General features: G+C 41.3%; 1 protein-coding gene across 1 annotated transcript in view; it reads right to left on the bottom strand.

The window, feature by feature from the left end:
• Positions 1 to 2,613: 2,613 nt before the first annotated feature.
• Positions 2,614 to 26,392, bottom strand: part of RSPH9 (radial spoke head component 9) — an 89,470-nt gene continuing 65,691 nt past the window's right edge. The window contains exon 5 of the mRNA XM_053709382.1: positions 2,614 to 3,217. Within this exon, the coding sequence (XP_053565357.1) occupies positions 3,057 to 3,217 (161 nt within the window). The 3' untranslated portion in view covers positions 2,614 to 3,056. The remainder of the gene's footprint in view (positions 3,218 to 26,392) is intronic.

Here is a 26,392-nt window from a genome sequence, read left to right as displayed (position 1 = left end):
ACACAGTAGGATGCGTCTTTGTATTTAAAGTGGTTTTAGAACAATACTGATGTTTTTATGAAAGTTTATAAATCACTAGTTTGGCCTGAATGTCTGTATTGTGTACAGTTCTGGGGACTGTATAAACAGGATATAAATTAATTAGACATTGATTACAGGAGAAACATAACTTGGGTCTAAACGAGGGTTCTTCAAACCACGGGTCGGGGCCCATTACTGGGCCACACCATGTTTACTGGTTCACAGCTTGTATGTGGGGGAGGGGGTGTTGTATAATAGTGTGTCTGGGGGGGGGGGGTGTTGAATAAGAGAGTATGTGATGTATGAGAGTGTGTGTTGTATGAGAGTGTGTGTGTTGTGGTGTATGTTGTATGAGAGTGCATGTGATGTGTGTTGTATGAGAGTGTGTGTGTTGTGTTGTATGAGAGTGTGTGTGTTGTGGTGTATGTTGTATGAGAGTGCATGTGTTGTATGAGTGCGTGTGATGTGTGTTGTATGAGAGTGTGTGTGTTGTGGTGTATGCTGTATGAGAGTGCATGTGTTGTATGAGTGCGTGTGATGTGTGTTGTATGAGAGTGTGTGTTGTGGTGTATGTTGTATGAGAGTGCATGTGTTGTATGAGAGTGTGTGTGTTGTGGTGTATGTTGTATGAGTGCGTGTGATGTGTGTTGTATGAGAGTGTGTGTTGTATGAGAGCGTGTGGTGTGTGTTGTATGAGAGTGTGTGTGTTGTGGTGTATGTTGTATGAGAGTGCATGTGTTGTATGAGTGCGTGTGATGTGTGTTTTATGAGAGTGTGTGTTGTATGAGTGTGTGTGTTGTGGTGTATGTTGTATGAGAGTGCATGTGTTGTATGAGTGCGTGTGATGGGTGTTGTATGAGAGTGTATGTTGTATGAGTGCGTGTGATGTGTGTTGTATGAGAGTGTGTGTTGTATGAGAGCGTGTGATGTGTGTTGTATGAGAGTGTGTGTGTTGTGGTGTATGTTGTATGAGAGTGCATGTGTTGTATGAGTGCGTGTGATGTGTGTTGTATGAGAGTGTGTGTTGTATGAGTGTGTGTGTTGTGGTGTATGTTGTATGAGAGTGCATGTGTTGTATGAGTGCGTGTGATGTGTGTTGTATGAGAGTGTGTGTGTTGTGGTGTATGTTGTATGAGTGCGTGTGATGTGTGTTGTATGAGAGTGTGTGTTTTATGAGAGTGTGTGTGTTGTGTTGTATGAGTGTGTGTGTGTTGTGGTGTATGTTGTATGAGAGTGCATGTGTTGTATGAGTGCGTGTGATGTGTGTTGTATGAGAGTGTGTGTTGTATGAGTGTGTGTGTTGTGTTGTATGAGTGCGTGTGATGTGTGTTGTATGAGAGTGTGTGATGTGTGTTGTATGAGAGCGTGTGATGGGTGTTGTGGTGTATGTTGTATGAGAGTGCATGTGTTGTATGAGTGCGTGTGATGTGTGTTGTATGAGAGTGTGTGTGTTGTGGTGTATGTTGTATGAGAGTGCATGTGTTGTATGAGTGTGTGTGATGTGTGTTGTATGAGAGTTTGTGTGTTGTGTTGTATGTTGTATGAGAGTGCATGTGTTGTATAAGTGCGTGTGATGTGTGTTGTTTGAGAGTGTGTAGTGTTTGTTATTACCTTTTACACTTTCAAGTGTGACTACAATCAGAAATAAAGTACACACACACACACATTTTAGAAACTTTGCCAAAAATTGCAGCTGTCTTTTTGTTTATTACTTCAGAAATGTTCAGACCAAGCATAAAATAGGGTCACAAAGGTATGTGGTATCATTAAACTGGGTCTTGGGGAAAAGGAGTTTGAAGAACCCTGGTCTAAACAACAGAATTTACAGAGAAATGCTTCATGACAGAAAGCAGAATAAAGAGGACAGAAACCTTCACATATTAACAGATTTAATAAAGGCGAGAATAAAAGCAAATACACAAAAAGAGCAACATTAGAACGAGGGGTCATGCTCTCAAGTCGGAGGGTAGCGGGTTCAGGAGTAATTATTATAACATTTCTTCATGAAAGGAACTTACAGTAGAGGTGGTAATTATAAATACTGTACCAGAGATTTATCTTAAAGGGACACTGAACCCAAATTTTTTATTTTGTGATTCAGATAGAGCATGCAATTTTAAGAAACTTTCTAACTTACTCCCATTATCAATTTATCTTCGTTCTCTTGCTATCTTTATTTGAAAAAGGAGGCATCTAAGCTTTTTATTTAGTTCAGACTTTGGACAGCACTTTTTTTATTGGTGGATGTATTTATCCACCAATCAGCAAGAACAACCCAGGTTGTTCACCAAAAATGGGCCGGCATCTAAACTTACATTCTTGCATTTCAAATAAAGATACCAAGAGAATGAAGACAATTTGATAATAGGAGTAAATTAGAAAGTTGCTTAAAATGTCATGCTCTATCTGAATCGCGAAATAAAAAATTTGGGTTCAGTGTCCCTTTAAGTTTACGCTTCTTCTGGTCCCTATTTGCATGTAAAGTTTACGGGGCGCTGGTGCAAGCAGGGAGCTTCCTCTGTGAGATCTATAGGGTTCACAAACCTAACATGGCTGACTGCTGGTCAATACAGAAGACTCAAAATGCACAAGAACTGTATACACTGGTTTATTGATAATATCTACACCGTATGGCATAAACCAATTTCAGAGCATTATAAAACATATCATGATTGCTCGTTGGGTTGGCAGCAAGTTATTCCGTGTGGACATTTTTTTTTTTGTACAGATTTAATCTCAGCCCTTGGGTCATTAACATTTGAATCATGTCATGTGTCTCACCACACACCCGCATATATTAGGATGCTGGAACGACAGATGAACAACTGTTCCAGATACAAAAACTGCTTCTTTTTTTAAGCCATGTTTCCCGTAATGCCTGCTTGTAATCTGCATAATAAACTCCACAAATTATAAACGTATGTGAGTAGGAAACAAATGTCATGATCCTGTGAAGCTGCCTGAACAGGACCTGATACAAAGCTATGTAACGGTTTAGTTGAGGGAAGGAATTTCCTCTATGATGGGCCAGGAGCTCAGATCATGAATGGTAGATCAATATTACGTTCCCCGGTGCCCACGTAGAGGTAACCGTGTAGTGGCGTCAGAGGGATGTGGTAGAAAGTCATTCCCAACCAGAGCAGGCTACGGAGGATAAGTACACTGTTCCCCTGCTCAAACTGCAGGCTCCAGGATCCTGGGAAAGAGAGATGGCGGTTAGAAGATAGGTTTCTTGGCAATTTGTATGCGCAGTACCACAAGTATATACAACTGCCATAAATGAATTATTTTTAGTTAAACACAATAACATCTAATCTCTAAACTGTGTGCTGACTAGTACGGATAATTAACATAATTTATAAGTGAAAAACATCAATGACAGCAGTTTGGAGAATGCAGGCAACGTGTGCTGCGTAATGAGCTGCTCGTGGTCTAAGAATCTTGGGTTTTGTACGTATAGAAAGCTACACTCTTACAGTAATAGTCATCATCAGACCTCAATTTATTTATTTATTTTCACAGGTAATAAACAACGCCTTATACAGAAAGCACATGTGTCAAGGCAAAAAGGCCACCCCCCCCCCCACCCATTACACAAGTCATCTAATCATTAGCTATGATTTAAAGGGCCATAATACCCAAATGTTTAAACACTTGAAAGTGATGCAGCATAGCTGTAAAAAGCTGATTAGAAAATATCACCTGAACATATCTATGTAAAAAAGAAAGATATTTTACCTCAAAAGTTCCTCAGTAGCCACATCCCATTGTAAAGGATTTCTAAGCAGCATATTAGTATGTCTGTCCTGGGACAGCTAAAGGGATGAGCCTCGTGCACTCTCATATTATTTCCCTATTCAGCTTACTATGAAATCTCATGAGAGTTAAGTGAAATCTCATGAGATCACAGGAAAATAGTTCATGACCTCAGCACTGCTGATGCTGATTGGCTGCTGTTCATTTCTTCATTTTTTTTTTATTTTTATCTGCAGCTGGGAGCAGGTGAAGTATAACTTTTTACACAGAACTTACTCTGCTGAGCTGAGGAAATTGTGAGGTAAAATATCTTCCTTTTTTTACATAGAGATACTCAGGTTATATTTTCCTGTCAGCTTTTTACAGTTATACTGCAGCAGTTTCAAGTGATTTAGCATATGAGTATTATGTCCCTTTAATATATATAGTATCAAATCACAGAAAATATGTTATAGTGTCAAGCTAAAAGTATTTAAAAATGTTTAAAAATCAAGACGTCTCCTGTTAGAATAAAACAAAAATAAACAATATCAATTCAAGTACCCAGCGTTATAAATTATTGAAATATATCAAACATATATAATAGAGCAACGTCTCTCAACATATGCAGTGTAGAAATAAAGGCAGATTGCTGTTAACATATAAATAGTTTAGTCCCAACTGCTGTGTGCGGACCAATTGAGGCAATATATTAATAACCACCAATATTAGAGAGGCTAAGTGCTATGTAGCGCATAAAAAAAACAAAGTCAATGTCCCAATAATGTGTGCTTATGACTTCAAAAGTCGGCCATTCTTGGCAAAGTACCTTTATCCTCTGACCGAATGAAAGGGTTTTTTTCAATAATCCGTTTTACCAGTACCTCTCCACGGTTTTATCTGCATCCAGGAAGGCAGCTAGTGGCGTCTGTTTGCAGCATGTTGGTCGTGTCTGCGGTTCGGCTCTGTCCGCGCCTAGGAGGACAATCTGAGGCGTCTGTATGCTGCGTGAGTATCACCTGACTTCAGCTTGCAGCGAAAAGTTACTGTAGCGCTACAGTGTGAATAACGATGTGGTGCAGACTTGGCTAGTCTGAAATACCAAGAGTGGTGACAGGGGGATTCCTGCTCAGTGACACATAGACATTTCTCACTGAGCAGGAATTCACCTGTCACCACTCTTGGTATTTCAGACTAGCCAAGTCTGCACCGCATTTTTATTCACACTGTAGCGCTACAACTGCAAACCGCTGCAAACCGAAGTCAGGTGATACTCACGCAGCATACAGACGCCTCAGATTGTCCTCCTAGACACGGACAGAGCCACTGAGAGGAACCGCAGACACGACCAACAGGCTGCAGACGCCACAAGCTGCCTTCCTAGATGCAGATAAAACCGTGGAGAGGTACTGGTAAAATGGATTATCAAAACAACCCCTTTCATTCGGTCAGAGGATAAAGGTACTTTGCCAAGATTGGCCGACTTTTGAAGTCATAAGCACACATTATTGGGACACTGACTTTGTCTTTTATGCGCTACATAGCGCTTAGCCTCTCTAATATTGGTGGTTATTAATATATTGCCTCAATTGGTCCGCACACAGCAGTTGGGACTAAACTATTTACATGTTAACAGCAATCTGCCTTTATTTCTACACTGCATATGTTGAGAGACGTTGCTCTATTATATATGTTTGATATATTTCAGTAATTTATAACGCTGGGTACTTGAATTGATATTGTTTATTTTTGTTTTATTCTAACAGGAGACGTCCTGATTTTTAAACATTTTCAGCTTGACACTATAGCATATTTTCTGTGATTTGATACTATATATATTAAATTATATCCGTGCATTTAGCGCTCCTTTTTTATGGTTCTATTTGGTTAAAATTTGAGGGGTTTAACTGAGGTAGCAGGATATCATCTTCAGCGCTCACTTCTATCCTTTATTTATCTAATCAATAGCTGAACGTAGTAGCCATACATATCGTTATAAATTAATAATAGAAGTAAATTAGATTTGTTCTTTTGGTATCTTTTTTGAAAAGCAGGGAAGCAAGCTCAGGAGCGTGCACGCATCTGTAGAAATGTAATGGCAGTAGTTTATCCATTTGCAATAACACTATATGGCAGCTCTATTTCCTGCCATGAAGTGCCCCAGTTGCAAATTTGCTAATAGAAATAAATAGGAAACTTTATGTTCTGTCTAATTGACAAAAGAAAATGTTTGTCTCTCGTGTCCCTTTAACTGCTACCGATGATCACAATCAGATATTGTACTTCACATGTGCCAGTCCTGTTTATCTGAGAACAATACAAAATCTCCAGACATATACAGAGCTCAACAGCTAAAAGGATCATAAACCAAACATTACCCAATACCATAACACAGGGGTCAGCATCCTTGGGCCCCCAGATGTTTTGGAAGTACATTTCCTATGATGCTCAGACAGCCAAAAAACATCTGGGGGCCCAAGGATGCTGACCCCTGCCCTAACAGGTTTTTGACACAATGGTTTGCTACATGGACAAAACACACTTATATTAACCTTAACAGATCACATTAGGAAGCAACGTCACCAGACACAACTACCTGCTCACTTATCTAAAGTTAAAACATTAATTAAAAGCCCTTTTACATTAAAACAAATTAGCCCCATGCATAACCCAACAAACACACTCCCACTGTACCCATAATGCCCCTGTTCAAATCCCTAAACATACACACACATATCTCTGTGGTTTTGGAGATACACACAACACCTATTAGCATCACTACAGACTATTAAATGGAATCAAATCAACATACAGACCCTTGAACATGTGATGTAAGCACAAAAAAAACAACATCTCTGTTTTGTCTGCCCTCAATCGTGCACATTTGGTTTTTGGATTACAATATTGCAAAATTAAGAACATATTGCTACTGTATTTTGCAGCGCTATACAAATAAATGATAATAACACCGAAAATTATTTCAGATCGTAATGACTTTGCGCTTCAGGGTATTAACAGCATTTTGGAATTGTGATCACTTGGAAAGCACATTGATAATACCAGCTGAGGTTCAGAAATCGTTATCTAATGAAGCACAAGATTCTATTTAACACCTTATATTGAAAGACTTGGGTCCCTACGGTTCTTTAGTCAGGGTGACTAACAAATGAAGTTCAGGTATATTACTATGCAGCTATATGAGCATTTGTTGTCTGAGTGTCGTGTAGGAATTGATAAAAATAGAGTTCCAAAGGAAGCAGATAAGCCTTTTTCTTTTTTTTAAAAAACGATCAAACTTTATTAGTGTCATGTAGGAATCACAGAACTGGCTAAAGTGACCCATGGCTCCTAGACTTGATTCCTTAGAAGAGCATAATGAAATGACAAAGTGTAGTATAATATGATCTATAAGTGGCTGGTTAGTAGCCTACCTCCTCTGTGCAGGAGTGGTGTAAGTTCTATGCATAATATCTCTGAATAGTATAGTGAATTCATTTACATACAATTCAGTTAACTCTATGACCATGACACAGGTTCCATCCTGAATTGAATAAACGTTTATTCTCAAATCCTTATCTCGCAGACTGGCCTGAAGTTTTTCTTGAGCATGATTATGTTTTGGGTTATTGAAGTGTTTCAATTTGTGTTGGTCACTGTAAACTGGAGAAGACCTTCTTTTCTGAGCTGTTCTCCCGTCTCCCATTAACTAAACCCACAATGGTGCATTTGGGTATATGTTATAATGTTAATAAGATGGATGTGGAGTAGGTAGATTTGTTTAAGATTTTGTACTTCTGTTGAGTATAGTGGTATCTTTTCTGAGCTGAAGATGTGTTGAAAACAGAATTTATGCTTACCTGATAAATTACTTTCTCCAACGGTGTGTCCGGTCCACGGCGTCATCCTTACTTGTGGGATATTCTCTTCCCCAACAGGAAATGGCAAAGAGTCCCAGCAAAGCTGGCCATATAGTCCCTCCTAGGCTCCGCCCACCCCAGTCATTCAACCGACGGACAGGAGGAAAAATATAGGAGAAACCATATGGTACCGTGGTGACTGTAGTTAGAGAAAATAATTCATCAGACCTGATTAAAAAAACCAGGGCGGGCCGTGGACCGGACACACCGTTGGAGAAAGTAATTTATCAGGTAAGCATAAATTCTGTTTTCTCGAACATTGGTGTGTCTGGTCCACGGCGTCATCCTTACTTGTGGGAACCAATACCAAAGCTTTAGGACACGGATGAAGGGAGGGAGCAAATCAGGTTACCTAAACGGAAGGCACCATGGCTTGCAAAACCTTTCTCCCAAAAATAGCCTCCGAAGAAGCAAAAGTATCAAATTTGTAAAATTTGGCAAAAGTGTGCAGTGAAGACCAAGTCGCTGCCTTACATATCTGGTCAACAGAAGCCTCGTTCTTGAAGGCTTATGTGGAAGCCACAGCCCTAGTGGAGTGAGCTGTGATTCTTTCAGGAGGCTGCCGTCCGGCAGTCTCGTAGGCCAATCGGATAATGCTTTTAAGCCAAAAGGAAAGAGAGGTAGAAGTCACTTTTTGACCTCTCCTTTTACCAGAATAGACAACAAACAAAGAAGATGTTTGTCTGAAATGTTTTGTAGCCTCTAATAGAATTTTAGAGCACGGACTACGTCCAAATTGTGTAACAAACGTTCCTTCTTTGAAACTGGATTCGGACATAAAGAAGATACAACTATCTCCTGGTTAATATTCTTGTTAGAAACAACCTTTGGAAGAAAACCAGGCTTAGTACGCAAAACCACCTTATCTGCATGGAACACCAGATAAGGCGGAGAACACTGCAAAGCAGATAACTCTGAAACTCTTCTAGCAGAAGAAATAGCAACCAAAAACAAAACTTTCCAAGATAGTAACTTAATATCTACGGAATGTAAAGGTTCAAACGGAACCCCTTGAAGAACTGAAAGAACTAGATTTAGACTCCAGGGAGAATTCAAAGGTCTGTAAACAGGCTTGATCCTAACCAGAGCCTGAACAAATGCTTGAACATCTGGCACAGCTGCCAGTCTTTTGTGTAGTAAGACAGATAAAGCAGAGATCTGTCCCTTTAGAGAACTTGCAGATAATCCTTTCTCCAAACCTTCTTGTAGAAAGGAGAGAATCTTAGGAATTTTTATCTTATTCCATGGGAACCCTTTGGATTCACACCAACAGATATATCTTTTCCATATTTTATGGTAAATCTTTCTAGTTACCGGTTTTCTGGCCTGAACCAGAGTATCTATCACAGAATCTGAAAACCCACGCTTTGATAGGATCAAACGTTCAATCTCCAAGCCGTCAGCTGGAGAGAGACCAGATTTGGATGTTCGAATGGACCCTGAACAAGAAGGTCCTGTCTCAAAGGTAGCTTCCATGGTGGAACCGATGACATATTCACCAGGTCTGCATACCAAGTCCTGCGTGGCCACACAGGAGCTATCAAGATCACCGAGGCCCTCTCCTGTTTGATCCTGGCTACCAGCCTGGGAATGAGAGGAAACGGTGGAAATACATAAGCTAGGTTGAAGGTCCAAGGTGCTACTAGTGCATCTACTAGAGTCGCCTTGGGATCCCTGGATCTGGACCCGTAGCAAGGAACCTTGAAGTTCTGACGAGACGCCATCAGATCCATGTCTGGAATGCCCCATAATTGAGTCAACTGGGCAAATATCTCCGGGTGGAGTTCCCACTCCCCCGGATGGAATGTCTGACGACTCAGATAATCCGCCTCCCAGTTTTCCACTCCTGGGATGTGGATCGCAGACAGGTGGCAGGAGTGATCCTCCGCCAATTTTATGATTTTGGTCACTTCTCTCATCGCCAGGGAACTCCTTGTTCCCCCCTGATGGTTGATGTAAGCAACAGTCGTCATGTTGTCTGATTGGAATCTTATGAATCTGGCCTTTGCTAGTTGAGGCCAAGCCCTGAGAGTATTGAATATCGATCTCAGTTCCAGAATGTTTATCGGGAGAAGAGACTCTTCCCGAGACCATAGACCCTGAGCTTTCAGGGAGTCCCAGACTGCGCCCCAGCCCACTAGACTGGCGTCGGTCGTGACGATGACCCACTCTGGTCTGCGGAAGCTCATTCCCTGGGACAGGTGATCCTGGGTTAGCCACCAACGGAGTGAGTCTCTGGTCTTCTGATCTACTTGAATCACTGGAGACAAGTCTGTATAGTCCCCATTCCACTGTTTGAGCATGCACAGTTGTAATGGTCTTAGATGAATTCGTGCAAAAGGAACTATGTCCATTGCTGCAACCATCAACCCTACTACTTCCATGCACTGCGCTATGGAAGGACGTGGAACAGAATGAAGAACTTGACAAGTGCTTAGAAGTTTTGATTTTCTGACCTCTGTCAGAAAAATCCTAAATTTCTAAGGAATCTATTATTGTTCCCAAGAAGGGAACTCTTGTTGCCGGAGACAGAGAACTTTTTTCTATGTTCACCTTCCATCCGTGTGATCTGAGAAAGGCTAGAACGATGTCTGTATGAGCCTTTGCTTTTGACAGGGACGATGCTTGTATTAGAATGTCGTCCAAGTATGGTACTACTGCAATGCCCCTCGGTCTTAGAACCGCTAGAAGGGACCCGAGTACCTTTGTGAAAATCCTTGGAGCAGTGGCTAACCCGAATGGGAGGGCCACAAACTGGTAATGTTTGTCCAGAAAGGCGAACCTTAGGAACTGATGTTCTTTGTGGATAGGGATATGTAGGTACGCATCCTTTAGATCCACGGTAGTCATAAATTGACCATCCTGGATAGTGGGTAGAATCGTTCGAATGGTTTCCATCTTGAACAATGGTACCCTGAGAAATTTGTTTAGGATCTGTCTGAAGGTTCCCTCTTTTTTGGGAACTACGAACAGATTTGAATAAAATCTCATTCCTTGTTCCTTTATTGGAACTGGGTGTATCACTCCCATCTTTAACAGATCTTCTACACAATGTAAGAACGCCTGTCTCTTTATTTGGTTTAAGGATAAGTGAGACATGTGGAACCTTCCCCTTGGGGGTAGTTCCCTGAATTCCAGAAGATAACCCTGAGAAACTATTTCTAGTGCCCAGGGATCCTGAACATCTCTTGCCCAAGCCTGAGCAAAGAGAGAGAGTCTGCCCCCTACTAGATCCGGTCCCGGATCGGGGGCTACTCCTTCATGCTGTTTTGTTAGCAGCAGCAGGCTTCTTGGCCTGCTTACCCTTGTTCCAGCCTTGCATCGGTTTCCAGGCTGGTTTGGGTTGTGAGGCATTACCCTCTTGCTTAGAGTATGCAGAATTAGAGGCCGGTCCGTTCCTGAAATTGCGAAAAGGAACGAAAATTAGACTTATTCTTGGCCTTGAAAGGCCTATCTTGTGGAAGGGCGTGGCCCTTTCCCCCAGTGATGTCTGAGATAATCTCTTTCAATTCTGGTCCAAATAGAGTTTTACTATTGAAAGGGATGTTAAGCAATTTTGTCTTGGATGACACATCCGCTGACCAAAACTTTAGCCAAAGCGCTCTGCGCGCCACAATTGCAAACCCTGAATTTTTCGCCGCTAATCTAGTTAATTGCAAAGCGGCATCTAAAATAAAAGAGTTAGCCAACTTAAGTGCGTGAACTCTGTCCATAACCTCCTCATATGGAGTCTCTCTACTGAGCGACTTTTCTAGTTCTTCGAACCAGAACCACGCTGCTGTAGTGACAGGAACAATGCACGAAATGGGTTGTAGAAGGTAACCTTGCTGTACAAAAATCTTTTTAAGCAAACCCTCCAATTTTTTATCCATAGGATCTTTGAAAGCACAACTATCCTCGATAGGAATAGTAGTGCGCTTGTTTAGAGTAGAAACTGCCCCCTCGACCTTTAGGGACTGTCTGCCATAAGTCCTTTCTGGGGTCGACCATAGGAAATAATTTCTTAAATATAGGGGGGGGAACAAAAGGTATGCCGGGCTTTTCCCACTCCTTATTCACTATGTCCGCCACCCGCTTGGGTATAGGAAAAGCGTCGGGGTGCACCGGAACCTCTAGGAACTTGTCCATCTTGCATAATTTCTCTGGAATGACCAAGTTGTCACAATCATCCAGAGTAGATAACACCTCCTTAAGCAGTGCGCGGAGATGTTCTAATTTAAATTTAAATGTCACAACATCAGGTTCAGCTTGTTGAGAAATTTTTCCTGAATCTGAAATTTCCCCATCTGACAAAACCTCCCTCATGGCCACTTCAGATTGGTGTGAGGGTATGACAGAACAATTATCATCAGCGCCCTCCTGCTCTTCAGTGTTTAAAACAGAGCAACCGCGCTTTCTCTGATATGTAGGCATTTTGGATAAAATATTTGCTATGGAGTTATCCATTACAGCCGTCAATTGTTGCATGGTAATAAGCGTTGGCGCGCTAGATGTACTAGGGGCTTCCTGCGTGGGCAAACCTGGTGTAGACACAGTAGGAGATGATGTAGTATCATGTCTACTCCCCTCATCTGAGGAATCATCTTGGGCAATTTCATTATCTGTGGCAATACTGTACTGTCCTTACTTTGTTTGGACGCTATGGCACAATTATCACACAAATTTAAATGGGGAGACACATTGACTTTCATACATATAGAACATAGCTTATCCGAAGGCACAGACATGTTAAACAGGCTTAAACTTGTCAATAAAGCACAAAAAAGTTTTAAAACAAAACTGTTACTGTCTCTTTAAATTTTAAACAGAAACACTTTATTACTGAATATGTGAAAAAGTATGAAGGAATTGTTCAAAAATTACCAAAATTTCACCACAGTGTCTTAAAGCATTAAGAGTATTGCACACCAATTTTCAGAGCTTTAACCCTTAAAATAACTGAACCGGAGCCATTTCTACAAATTTAACCCCTATACAGTCCCAGCTATAGCCTTTGCTGCGACCTAACCAAGCCCAGAGGGGAAAACGATACCAAATGACGCCTTCTAGAAACTTTTCCAGCTACTTTCAGATCCTCACACATGCATCTGCATGTCTTGCTCTCAAAAACAACTGCGCAGTAATGGCGCGAAAATGAGGCTCAGCCTACAACTGGGAAGGCCCTCCCTGACTGGAAAAGGTGTCTAACATAGTGCCTGCCGTTAAAAAACGTTCCCCAAGTTTATAAATGTGAATTATCAGCATAAACATGTATAAAATGTCCAAATAAAGCAATCGATTTAGCCCATAAAAGTGTCTACCAGTTTTATAGCCCATATTAAGCCCTTTATTCCGTTTGCTTGACTAAGAAAATGGCTTACCGGTCCCCATGAGGGGAAATGACAGCCTTCCAGCATTACATGGTCTTGTTAGAAATATGACTAGTCATACCTTAAGCAGAAAAGTCTGCTAACTGTTTCCCCCAACTGAAGTTACTTCATCTCAACAGTCCTATGTGGAAACAGCAATCGATTTTAGTTACTGTCTGCTAAAATCATCTTCCTCTCACAATCAGAAATCTTCATCCTTTTCTGTTTCAGAGTAAATAGTACATACCAGCACTATTTTAAAATAACAAACACTTGATAGAAGAATAAAAAACTAAATTTAAACACCAAAAAACTCTTAACCATCTCCGTGGAGATGTTGCCTGTGCAACGGCAAAGAGAATGACTGGGGTGGGCGGAGCCTAGGAGGGACTATATGGCCAGCTTTGCTGGGACTCTTTGCCATTTCCTGTTGGGGAAGAGAATATCCCACAAGTAAGGATGACGCCGTGGACCGGACACACCAATGTTGGAGAAATATTTTTTTATTCCCTGGGGGAATAAGCAAAATTTTGTGAGCGGTGACAGGTAGATTGTGAGATTTGGGGGGTTGTCCTGTATGAAAGAAGCTGGGTCAACCAGAGATCTTTTTTTGGGCAGTTTACTAACTCCAGAAATGATGAGCCTTCTTGGGTTCCCCTGTTTCTGTATTTTTGGAAGCATGTAGATAGTACCTATTTTTGGGGGTATCTAGTATCAGATTCTGGATATGTGTGAGCATTTCTTGTTTATATCTGTGTGGGTAATTTCCTTGCCTAGATGTCTACATGGTATGACAGTTGCCTTTTCGTCTATGTATATATTGTATGAGAGGTTTATAGTTTATTTCTTCTGTATGCTTTAAGATGGTTTGGCCATTAGTCTAACTTTTTTTTTTTTTTTAAATAGCAGATAAGATATTTTTGCAGGTTGTTGTAGTAATGTAATCTTTCACATTCTTAGTCTCAGGTCCTTGTAGTACATTGTTAAGGGCATCAACCTCTTTGTAATCATTTCTTTTGTTTTTGGAACAAGCTAAAATACAATGTACTCTAAAACACTTCCAAGATTCAGGCCCTGGGGGAGAGGGGAAGGGTGCGGTGAATAAGTACAGAGCATGGGAAAACATCTCTTTAGATGCTGAGGAAAGCTCCTCGCCCTCTCACACAGGCGTTGGCTATCTGTCTGCTCACCAGCCAAAGCCCAACACGAGGTTACAATGACTGCGAGGATTCAAAGACCACAACTAATCTCCTGCCTCTATTATGGCTATTTAATTGGTAGCAGAGTGTGCTTGAATGTTCCTAATAAACACTAAAGAGGTGTTGGCTCGGGCCGTGCGGCTTTTATACCAGTGTGGTGCCTGCTGAATTGTACAAAATAATTAAGGCTCTAAACATCAGATAGAGAAAGCATTGCCTCTGCACTGATCATGCACCAGGGACATAATGTGATTTAAAGCTGGGACGCTCTTCTGTATTTGGGTAAAATAAAAAGGTGACAGAAGCACAAACTATGATGACAAGTTAATAGTATATACAGTATGTACCGCTGGTTATTTTACTACTCATAACACAGTACATTTTGTTTTTACCCCAATAGCAAATGATATATATGTAAGTAGAGGCTGCACATGTATACATTGTTTAAAGGGGCATTACTGTGCAAAGCTATGCACAATTGCTTACACATAGCTATGTGTTTAACCACTACAAAGGTTTTAAACACATAGTTAAAGTCAGCTCCTGAGCAGCAATGCACTACTATGAACTAGCTGAACACATCTAGTGAGCCAAGGACAAAAGATGTGTGGGGTCACTCAAGAACCAGCTAGCTCCCAGTAGTGCAGTGTTGCTTCTGACCCGATTTATACCAATAGAACAAGTACATTTAATAATGGAAGCAAATTGAAAACGACATGCTCTGTGGTTTTTGACGGTCATATCCCTTTAAATACAGTTGTGTCACTGATGGTCAGATCATTTGTTATAAGCCTTTAGCTCGTTACCATCTAATTGTTCCTGTAAACCTCTGGCACTCAGTGATAGGCTGTGCTATGCACTGAATAACTGATGACTGATAAAGTCATTTTGTGCTTATGTTTATTTGTTAGGTTCTTGCACATAGAAGACCTTAGGGGGCGTTCTGACCTCTGTGTAGCTGTCCGCCCACTCAAATATTCATAAGGTGAACTAGTCACAGTGTCCTGAAGTTACTGCATCTCACTCTGGCCTACCTCACAGATCCTCTACATGACTGCAGCACTAAGCACCCGTCCCATCATCAGCTTGCAAGTGTCATATCATTAGGGAGGGACCAACTTACCATTACAGAACATAGTCACACCCCAGCCATCGACCTACAACTATTCCTGAATGCAACCTGCCCCCCCCCCCAACAATAGGCATAAATGTACCTTGTCCCCAAATCAGAAATAAATAACAATGACCCATCTTAGCCGCCAAAAAAGGAACTATCCCTAAACTGTACCTGGCCTCAGCTGAATCAACCCTTTCCACAACAAAACTGTCACAGCCCCCAACTCTATTAACTTACTGGACCTGACCACACTAGTTTGCCAGGGCACCACTTTGCAAACCCCCACCATGCATGATATGCCCATTGTAATCCAATTTCATTCTTGAATACAGCACAACTGTTAGTGCACGGTGTTGAGGTTAAACTGCAACCCTCTGATACATTCAAGATACATACGATTCACCAGCACTGTTTGGTAAAAAATATCTTTATTGAAGATCCTTTAAAAATAGAAAACCATCTATTTAAGAACTATGGAGCAGTCTGGTGGCGTTACATAGACGACGTGTTTGGCGTGTGGTGGGGCGACGTTGGAACCCTTGAGAGGTTTGTCAGAGAGCTCAATGAAGAGGTAAGAGATTTGCACTTTACCATCACTTATAGCGAGGAGTCTGTAACTTTCTTAGATACAAGAATAAGTAAGTCACCTAATGGACTAAAATTTGATTTGTTCACAAAAGAGACGGATAAGAACACCTTGTTGAAATATGATAGTTTCCATCCTAAGAGACTTATAGACTTCTTGCCTAAAAGTCAGCTCCTACGAGTGCAAAGAATTGTAAGTGATGAGAGGGATAGAACATGCAGACTAGAGCAAATGAAAAACAAATTCCTAGATAGGGGGTACCCACCCAGCCTTATTGAAAGAAAGATGAATGAGATAAGGCATCCTAAACTCAAAACAGATTAAAAAAAAGCCAGTAAAAAAGAGAGGATAGTATTTGTGTCTCAATACAGTCCTTATAGTGAAAAGATCAATAAGATCATCAGAAAAAATTGGCACACCTTGAGAAACTGTAACCCTAGTATCTCACAACTACAAAATCCACCTCTTATGGCCTACAGGCGTGTCAAAAAACAGAATTTATGCTTACCTGATAAATTACTTTCTCTTGTGGTGTATCGAGTCCACGGATTCATCCTTTACTTGTGGGATATTCTCCTTCCCTACAGGAAGTGGCAAAGAGAGCACACAGCAGAGCTGTCCATATAGCTCCCCCTCTAGCTCCACCCCCCAGTCATTCGACCGAAGGTTAGGAAGAAAAGGAGAAACCATAGGGTGCAGTGGTGACTGTAGTTTAAACAAAAAATTATTACCTGACTTAATCGCCAGGGCGGGCCGTGGACTGGATACACCACAAGAGAAAGTAATTTATCAGGTAAGCATAAATTCTGTTTTCTCTTGTAAGGTGTATCCAGTCTACGGATTCATCCTTTACTTGTGGGATACCAATACCAAAGCTTTAGGACACGGATGAAGGGAGGGAACAAGACATGTACCTTAAAATGGAAGGCACCACTGCTTGTAAAACCTTTCTCCCAAAAATAGCCTCCGAAGAAGCAAAAGTATCGAATTTGTAAAATTTGGAAAAAGTATGCAGCGAAGACCAAGTCGCTGCCTTACAAATCTGTTCAACAGAAGCCTCGTTTTTAAAAGCCCATGTGGAAGCCACTGCTCTGGTAGAATGAGCAGTAATAGTCTCAGGAGGCTGCTGGCCAGCAGTCTCATAGGCCACACGGATGATGCTTTTCAGCCAAAAGGAAAGAGAGGTAGCAGTCGCTTTCTGACCTCTCCTCTTACCAGAATAGATAACAAACAAGGAAGATGTTTGTCTGAAATCCTTAGTTGCTTGTAAATAGAACTTTAAAGCACGAACCACATCAAGATTGTGTAACAGACGTTCCTTCTTCGACGAAGGGTTAGGACACAGAGAAGGAACAACAATTTCCTGGTTAATATTCTTGTTAGAAACAACTTTAGGAAGAAAACCAGGTTTGGTACGCAAAACTACCTTATCTGCGTGGAACACCAGGTAAGGTGAATCACACTGTAAGGCAGATAACTCTGAGACTCTTCGAGCAGAAGAGATAGCTACCAAAAACAAAACTTTCCAAGATAACAACTTAATATCTATGGAATGTAAAGGTTCAAACGGAACCCCTTGAATAACTGAAAGAACTAGATTTAGACTCCATGGCGGAGCCACAGGTTTATAGACAGGCTTGATTCTGACTAAAGCCTGAGTAAACGCTTGAACGTCTGGTACCTCTGCCAGACGCTTGTGTAAAAGAATAGACAGAGCAGATACCTGTCCTTTTAAGGAACTAGCTGACAATCCTTTCTCCAATCCTTCTTGGAGGAAAGACAGTATCCTGGGAATCCTAATATTACTCCATGAGTAACCCTTGGATTCAAACCAACAGAGATATTTCCGCCATATCTTATGGTAGATTTTCCTGGTGACAGGCTTTCTAGCCTGAATCAAGGTATCTATAACTGACTCAGAGAAACCACGCTTTGATAGGATTAAACGTTCAATCTCCAAGCAGTCAGACGCAGAGAAATTAGATTTGGATGCTTGAACGGACCCTGTATTAGAAGATCCTGCCTCATTGGCAGTGTCCATGGTGGGAGAGATGACATGTCCACTAGGTTTGCATACCAAGTCTTGCGTGGCCACGCAGGCGCTATCAGAATCACCGAAGCCTTCTCCTGCTTGATTCTGGCGACCAGACGAGGGAGAAGGGGAAACGGTGGGAAAAACATAAGCCAGATTGAAGGAACAAGGCGCTGCTAGAGCATCTATCAATACCGCCTTGGGATCCCGGGACCTGGACCCGTAGAGAGGAAGTTTGGTGTTCTGACGGGACGCCATCAGATCCAACTCTGGAATGCCCCATAGCTGAGTCAGCTGGGCAAACACCTCCGGATGGAGTTCCCACTCCCCCGGGTGAAAAGTCTGACGACTTAGAAAATCTGCCTCCCAGTTGTCTACTCCTGGGATGTGAATTGCTGAGAGATGGCAGGAGTGATCCTCCGCCCACCTGATTATCTTGGTTACTTCCGTCATCGCTAGGGAACTCTTTGTTCCCCCCTGATGATTGACGTAAGCTACAGTTGTGATGTTGTCCGACTGAAATCTGATGAATTTGGCCGCAGCTAGTTGAGGCCATGCTTGAAGAGCGTTGAATATCTCCCTCAGTTCCAGAATGTTTATCGGGAGAAGAGTTTCTTCCCGAGACCATAAGCCCTGAGCTTTCAGGGAGTCCCAGACCGCACCCCAGCCTACCAGACTGGCGTCGGTCGTTACAATGATCCACTCTGGCCTGCGGAAACATATTCCCTGAGACAGGTGATCCTGAGACAACCACGAGAGAAGAGAATCTCTGGTCTCCTGGTCCAGCTGAATTTGAGGAGACAAATCTGCATAATCCCCATTCCACTGTTTGAGCATGCATAGTTGCAGTGGTCTGAGGTGTATCCGAGCAAAAGGGACTATGTCCATTGCTGCTACCATTAATCCGATTGTCTCCATGCACTGAGCTACAGATGGCCGGGGAATGGAATGAAGAACTCGGCAAGTAGTTAAGAGTTTTAACTTTCTGACCTCCGTCAGAAATATTTTAATTTCTACCTAGGAAGGGAACCCTTGTGAGAGGGGAAAGAGAACTCTTTTTGATGTTCACCTTCCACCCATGAGACCTCAGAAAGGCCAATACAATCTCCGTGTGAGAACTTGGCTCTTTGGAAAGACGGCGCCTGAATTAAGATGTCGTCTAGGTAAGGCGCCATTGCTATGCCCCGCGGTCTTAGAACCGCCAGGAGGGACCCTAGAGGGACCTTTGTGAAAATTCTGGGAGCAGTGGCTAAGCCGAAGGGAAGAGCCACAAACTGGTAATGCTTGTCCAGAAAAGCGAACCTGAGAAACTGGTGATGATCTTTGTGGATAGGAATGTGTAGGTATGCATCCTTTAGATCCACGGTAGTCATATATTGACCTTCCTGGATCATTGGTAAGATTGTCCGAATGGTCTCAATTTTGAATGATGGGACTCTGAGGAATCTGTTTAGAATTTTTAGATCCAGGATGAGTCTGAAAGTACCCTCTTTTTTGGGAACCACAAACAGGTTTGAGTAAAAACCCAACCCTTGTTCCGCAATTGGAACTGGGTGGATCACTCACATGGCATGTAGATCTTCTACACAGCGTAAAAACGCCTCTTTCTTTGTCTGATCTGTAGACAGACGAGAAATGTGGAACCTTCCCCTTGGAGGAGAGTCCTTGAATTCTAGAAGATATCCCTGGGATACAATCTCTAATGCCCAAGGATCGTGTACATCTCTTGCCCAGGCCTGAGCGAAGAGAGAGAGTCTGCCCCCTACTAGATCCGGTCCCGGATCGGGGGCTACCCCTTAATGCTGTCTTGGTGGCAGCTGCAGGCTTTTTGGCCTGTTTACCCTTATTCCAGCCCTGGTAAGGTTTCCAGGTTACCTTGGGCTGTGAAGCATTACCCTCTTGCTTTGCAGCCGGAGAGGATGAAGCGGGGTCGTTCCTGAAATTACGAAAGGAACGAAAATTAGCTTTGTTCTTTGTCTTAAAGGACTTGTCCTGAGGGAGAGCATGGCCTTTTCCCCCGGTGAATTCTGAAATAATCTCTTTCAATTCAGGCCCGAAGAGGGTCTTTCCTTTGAAAGGGATGTTCAAAAGCTTGGATTTTGACGACACATCGGCCGACCAGGACTTTAGCCATAGCGCCCTGCGCGCCAAAATGGCGAAACCTGAATTTTTTACAGCTAACTTAGCTATTTGGAAAGCGGCGTCTGTGATAAAAGAATTAGCTAGCTTTAGAGCCTTAATTCTATCCATAATTTCGTCATATGAGGTCTCCGTCTGGAGCGAGTCTTCCAGCGCCTCAAACCAGAAAGCAGCTGCAGTAGTTACAGGAATAATGCAGGCAATAGGTTGGAGAAAAAAACCTTGTTGAACAAAAATTTTCTTAAGTAAACCCTCTAACTTTTTATCCATAGGGTCTTTAAAAGCACAACTATCTTCAATTGGTATGGTTGTGCGCTTAGCAAGTGAAGAAACAGCCCCCTCCACCTTAGGGACCGTCTGCCACGAGTCCCGCATGGGGTCAGATATGGGGAACATTTTCTTAAAAACAGGAGGGGGAACAAAGGGGACACCTGGTCTATTCCACTCCCTAGTAACGATATCCGCAATCCTCTTAGGGACCAAAAACGCATCAGTGTAAACAGGGACCTCTAGGTACTTGTCCATTTTACACAATTTCTCTGGGACCACCAAAGGGTCGCAGTCATCCAGAGTAGCCAATACCTCCCTGAGCAAAACGCGGAGGTGTTCTAGTTTAAATTTAAAAGCCAATGTATCTGAATCTGTCTGAGGAGGAACCCTTCCTGAGTCAGAGACTTCTCCCTCAGACATCAAATCCCCCGCTCCCACTTCAGAGCGTTGTGAGGGTATATCGGATACGGCTACCAAAGCGTCAGAATGCTCATAATCTGTTCTTAAAACAGAGCTATCACGCTTTGCAGGTAACACAGGCAGTTTAGATAAGAAAGCTGCAAGAGAATTATCCATGACTGCCGCTAAGTCTTGTAATGTAAAAGGTTTAGACGCACTAGAAGTAATAGGCATCGCTTGAGCGGGCGTAACTGGTTGTGAAACTTGGGGAGAGGTAGACGGGCTACCCTTGTTACCTTCAGTCTGAGAATCATCTTGGGCCACATTCTTAAGTGCAACAATATGATCTTTAAAGTGTATAGACATATCAGTACAAGAGGGAAACATTCTGAGAGGGGGTTCCACCATGGCTTCTAAACACATTGAACAAGGATTTTCCTTGGTGTCAGACATGTTTAACAGACTAGTAGTATACACAAACAGGCTTGGAAATCACTTTAATCAAATAAAAAACACAATTTGAAAAAACGTTACTGTGCCTTTAAGAGATAAAAAGGCACACAATTTTGCAAAACAGTGAAAAATGCAGTAATCTTTTTGAAATTTTCACAGTATGTACCTAAAACCTTAAGTAAGATTGCACCACTAGCAAGCAAAACGATTAACCCCTTAATGCACAAACCGGAGCAGCCTAAAGCCAACAACCGGTTAAAATTACTACAGCACCTTGCCACAGCACTGCTGTGGCCCTACCTGCCCTTAGGGACCAGATTTGGGGGAATATAGCTTCCTTTAGGCCCTCAAACAGCAGCAGGACCTTCCATGTGAAGCAGCATGAACTTCTATGCAATTCTAACTGCGCATCTGAGGTGCAAAATTAGGCCCCTCCCACTCTACTCCGGAGCTGTGAGGCCTAAGAAACCACTTCTAAGTGAATAAAAAAATAGCCACGTGGGTAATAACCACAGAAAGAACCCAAAAGGACTTTCAAAGTGTCTTACAAATGATATTTTCCTAAAAAAACAATCGATTGCCCTGAATTAGTGTCAACCAGAATAATTAGCCCTGTTATGTAAGCAATCAATTCCTTACTAAGTCTCTGAACATAGCTTACCCTCCCCTCATGGGGGTATTGTCAGTCTCTTCTAGCATTATCTCAGTCTTGTCTAGAAATAAATGACTGAACATACCTTATTGCAGTCTACCCTGCAAACCGTTCCCCCCAACTGAAGTTTTCTGGTACTCCTCAGTCCTGTGTGGGAACAGCAGTGGATTTTAGTTACAACATGCTAAAATCATCTTCCTCTCAGCAGAAATCTTCATCACTTTTCTGCTAGAGAGTAAATAGTACAAACCGGTACCATTTAAAATAACAAACTTTTGATTGAAGATAATAAAAACTACAATTCTAACACCACATTCACTTTACCCTCCCGAGAGAGACCCTAGTGCTTAGAGCCGGCAAAGAGAATGACTGGGGGGTGGAGCTAGAGGGGGAGCTATATGGACAGCTCTGCTGTGTGCTCTCTTTGCCACTTCCTGTAGGGAAGGAGAATATCCCACAAGTAAAGGATGAATCCGTGGACTGGATACACCTTACAAGAGAAACATAAGGGATCATCTGGTGAGGTCAGATGTTGGTCCTAGCAAAGGTCTAAGACAAACATACATAGGTAATAAAAAGAAAGGGAGTTATCTCTGTCTAGGCTGTATGTCTTGTAGCTCCATTATCAATGGTCCCCATTTCTTTCACCCACAGAGTGGGAAAAAGTTTAACATAGAAGGTTTTTTTACATGTGAGAGTACCTATGTTATCTATCTCATCAAATGTCCGTGCGCTTTAATCTATTTGGGTGAGACTACCCAAAAAGTCAGGGAGCGAATGAACCAACATCATAGCAACATTAGGAGGAAAAATGTTGAAGCACCCTTGTCAAAACATTTTATAGAAAAAGGGCATAATGTCAGCTACGCTGGCAGGTCATAGAACAAGTACAGGTACCCAGAAATGGATCAGATAGGGAACAGTTACTCAAACAAAGAGAGATGTGGTGGATTTTGAAAATGGAATTCATGGCACCCAAAGGGTTAAATAGGGATTTTGACCTGTCATGTTTCTTGTAATCTGCTCATAGGTCATACTTTACTAGATTTAGTTGCCTGTACTGTACTGATATCCTCCTGATATATTTAAAAATTGTGGGCACATTATATAAACTACCTTGTACTAAGAAAGCCATTGTGATATATAATATCTGTTGCTGCTGCAAAAAATGTATACACAGTGATTCTTTGTTTTTAATGTTGCATATGTTGTTTAATAAGTATAATAAGATGTTATTTGAATAGTACACCAGTAGATGGCGCTGAGAGCCCACTATTGGAAATGTTTGGCGCGAGAAATTGAAAGTTTAAAAGGAACAACTTGTTAGTATGTAACACAAGGCATGATTAAGTGACATATGGTCACGAAACGTTGCTATTTTTAAAAGATCTTCAATAAAGATATTTTTTACCAAACAGTGCTGGTGAATCGTATGTATCTTGAATGCCTATTGCAATGCCCACCCCAACTATCCTTTAACTCTCAGGACCCCTCTCCCACCACAAGCCCCCCATACACACAACTGCCGCATGAACAAATGTGGAAGGGCTCAGTTTGATTGGTCATTGGATTAACAAATCAGTATAGAAATACTGGTCTAAATCAAGTCTGCAGTGATGCACAGGAATGTTAGAGACACTATTCCTTCTGGTCAGTGACTGAAAATAGATGTATTTACTGGAAATAAAGAAACTTGGTGTTCTATTGAAGGTGGCCTTTCCATAGAGGAAGCGAAGTGGGTTAAATTGTGGAGCTGGGTCAGGAATGGTTAATTGTGATTGGGTCCATTCCATGGTTAGAGTTAATTGTGGATAAGGACCAGGTCAGTTGTAATTTTACAGTTAACATTAAAGGGGGATTAGTTGTAATTAGGCTATATTGCAATAGGGCTGAGTTACAGATTGAGGGTTGGGTCAGCTGATTCACAATGGCTTTGTTTGCATTGGGTGGCTGGGTTGCTTTTAGGGTTTATTGTTATGTGGGTTAGGTCGCTGTTAACCTTTGCTGTGCGCTTACTTAATGGGATCATTTTTTTTTTTTAACCTGTCCACATTGAGTTTTAGACGGCCTTATGACTGGTGTAGGGTATCCATAACACACAAAGGGTATTGTTACAGTGGAAACCATAGAAACCAATCATTGTTGCTTGGTGCCTGTTCTTGTGCGACTAAATTTTGTTCACATGCAATCCGTATTCGCTAGACACAGGTTTGTTTCTATGTAACATAATAATTTGACTGTGATCAAGCTTACCGTTACTGCTAGTAAGTAACAGAGTAACAATGCTAAATAGAGCTGCAACAACTAATCAATATAATCGATTATGAAAATAGTTCTTAACGACTCTCATAATCGATTAGTTGGTTTGCAATTAGTTGGCCTGTTCATGGCTCCAGCTGTTCACTCCAATGAGCTACACATGGTATTGTGTTTTAAGGTTATTCCCTTAGCATAAAGGACGTCTACAGACGTTTACTTTTCCCTTTTTCAGGACAATATAAGTTTACAACTACTCCTGGCTTATGTGCAACCCAGAAATAAAATATGACTCATCATTTAGATTATTTATAATAAATCAGGTGATTTGGGACTATAATGTGCATGATATAGAGCCAAGCTTGTTATTCACACCTAGCCCTAAATTGATAGGAGTTGTTATTTGAATTGATCGCTTGCTATTGCTGATTATATGTACTCTATAGATAGATGTGTAAGGCTTTGTCCTGTTTTTGATATATTGTCCTTATCGCTTTTGACTTTTTAATTTTTTTTAATTAATTGTAATATGTACCAAATTCAACCTCTATAAGTGTATATTTGTTATTTTAAGAGCGGACTAGGTAATTTTACCTAACCTTATAGCTGGTTATTTACCACTGCATATAGATATTCAAGATATTTTTATGTTAGAATAAAGTCCAGGCTTACTTTGTTAAGAGGACTCTTGCATTGGTGGCGCTAACAAAGATAAATATCCCACCTTGGTGAAATTGGCAAAACCCTACTTATGCATCTCAGGAACCTCAACACCATCTGAGTGCAAAAAGAGAGCCAGACTCAGCCAGGAGCATGTGGTCACGTTGACATTTTTTCATTTCAATGCAAAAGTTTCTGGAAGAATGAATAACATAATGTTATAAACAGTGATAGTTCTACCTCTTTTCAAAAACTTTGTGGTTTTGTTTTGCTTAATTATAAAATTTGTTCTGCTGCTTAAAAATTGGACAAACAGTTGTGTTAATGTAACCTTTAGTCTGAAGTTTATTTGTAACACTCAGTTTGTGGATTTTATTTTAATAAGATTATTTTTTTTATCCGATTAGTTGATTAATTGAAAAAAAAATCTGCCAATTATTCGATTATGAAAAGTTAGTTGCTAAACCAGTTATGTTACTGTGAAAACAGAACGCTCCGTAGTTCTAATATGAAGATCTGAGAGACGGCTTCCACTGAGATCTCTTTACTACACCAGGTGCTTTTTTCTTCAGTGACACCAAGTGCAAATCAGGATGTCCGTACGTGAAGGCGGCTGCATTTGCTGAGCTACACAGTGCTACAGACAATAGAACGTGTATCCAGAACAACTCAATACAGCACTGAAAGAGTGTGCTCTCCCAGCTCATGCACGAATAGGATATCCTTTATCTCCAGCCATGTGCACTCATAGACTTATACCTCATAAAACAGACTCCAGAATGTAGGCAGCTCTCTGATCACACACGTACAGCCTTGTGTTAATAGAAAAGCATCAGAGAAGATACCGCACACTAGTAAATCAGACGCATCTCCCACTTACAGTACCTCATCAAACATTACATTCTTTGTGGTTATTGTCAGACTCTCATAGTTACTAAATTACAACCCAGATCTTGTGGATACTGTAGATAGCGCATGATAAGAAAACAATGATTCATTAGATTAAGTTCTTGTGATTAGCTGGTTTAACAATTGCAATAAAATAAAAATGTACTTTTATGTTCTATCAACAAGAAGAATCTTCTGTAACACTTTGCTATGCAGGAATGTGAATAAGGTATAAAAACAGTCTTTTCTGGTTGACCACAAAGACAGAGTGAATGATACAAAAGGAGAAGATTTATGAATCTGTCAGTAAACCGTAACATTTGTTTTTATTTACGATTTCAAAAAACTAAAGTCACATCAGTTTGGTGTAAAACTGTGTAATTACATTTTCTCTGAACTTTTACTGAGGTTTTCTAGTTGGTTATGAAACACACAAGAGGGCATTTGTAATACAATGAGGTTTTCTAGTTGGTGATGAAACACACAAGAGGGCATTTGTAATACAATGAGGTTTTCTAGTTGGTGATGAAACACACAAGAGGGCATTTGTAATACAATGAGGTTTTCTAGTTGGTTATGAAACACACAAGAGGGCATTTGTAATACAATGAGGTTTTCTAGTTGGTTATGAAACACACAAGAGGGCATTTGTAATACAATGAGGTTTTCTAGTTGGTGATGAAACACACAAGAGGGCATTTGTAATACAATGAGGTTTTC

Source organism: Bombina bombina, chromosome 4 (genome assembly GCF_027579735.1).
Source record: "Bombina bombina isolate aBomBom1 chromosome 4, aBomBom1.pri, whole genome shotgun sequence".
Classification (NCBI taxonomy): domain Eukaryota; kingdom Metazoa; phylum Chordata; class Amphibia; order Anura; family Bombinatoridae; genus Bombina; species Bombina bombina.
The sequence above is the reverse complement of the archived record's forward strand: the minus strand, read 5'-3'. Positions and strand labels throughout refer to the sequence as shown.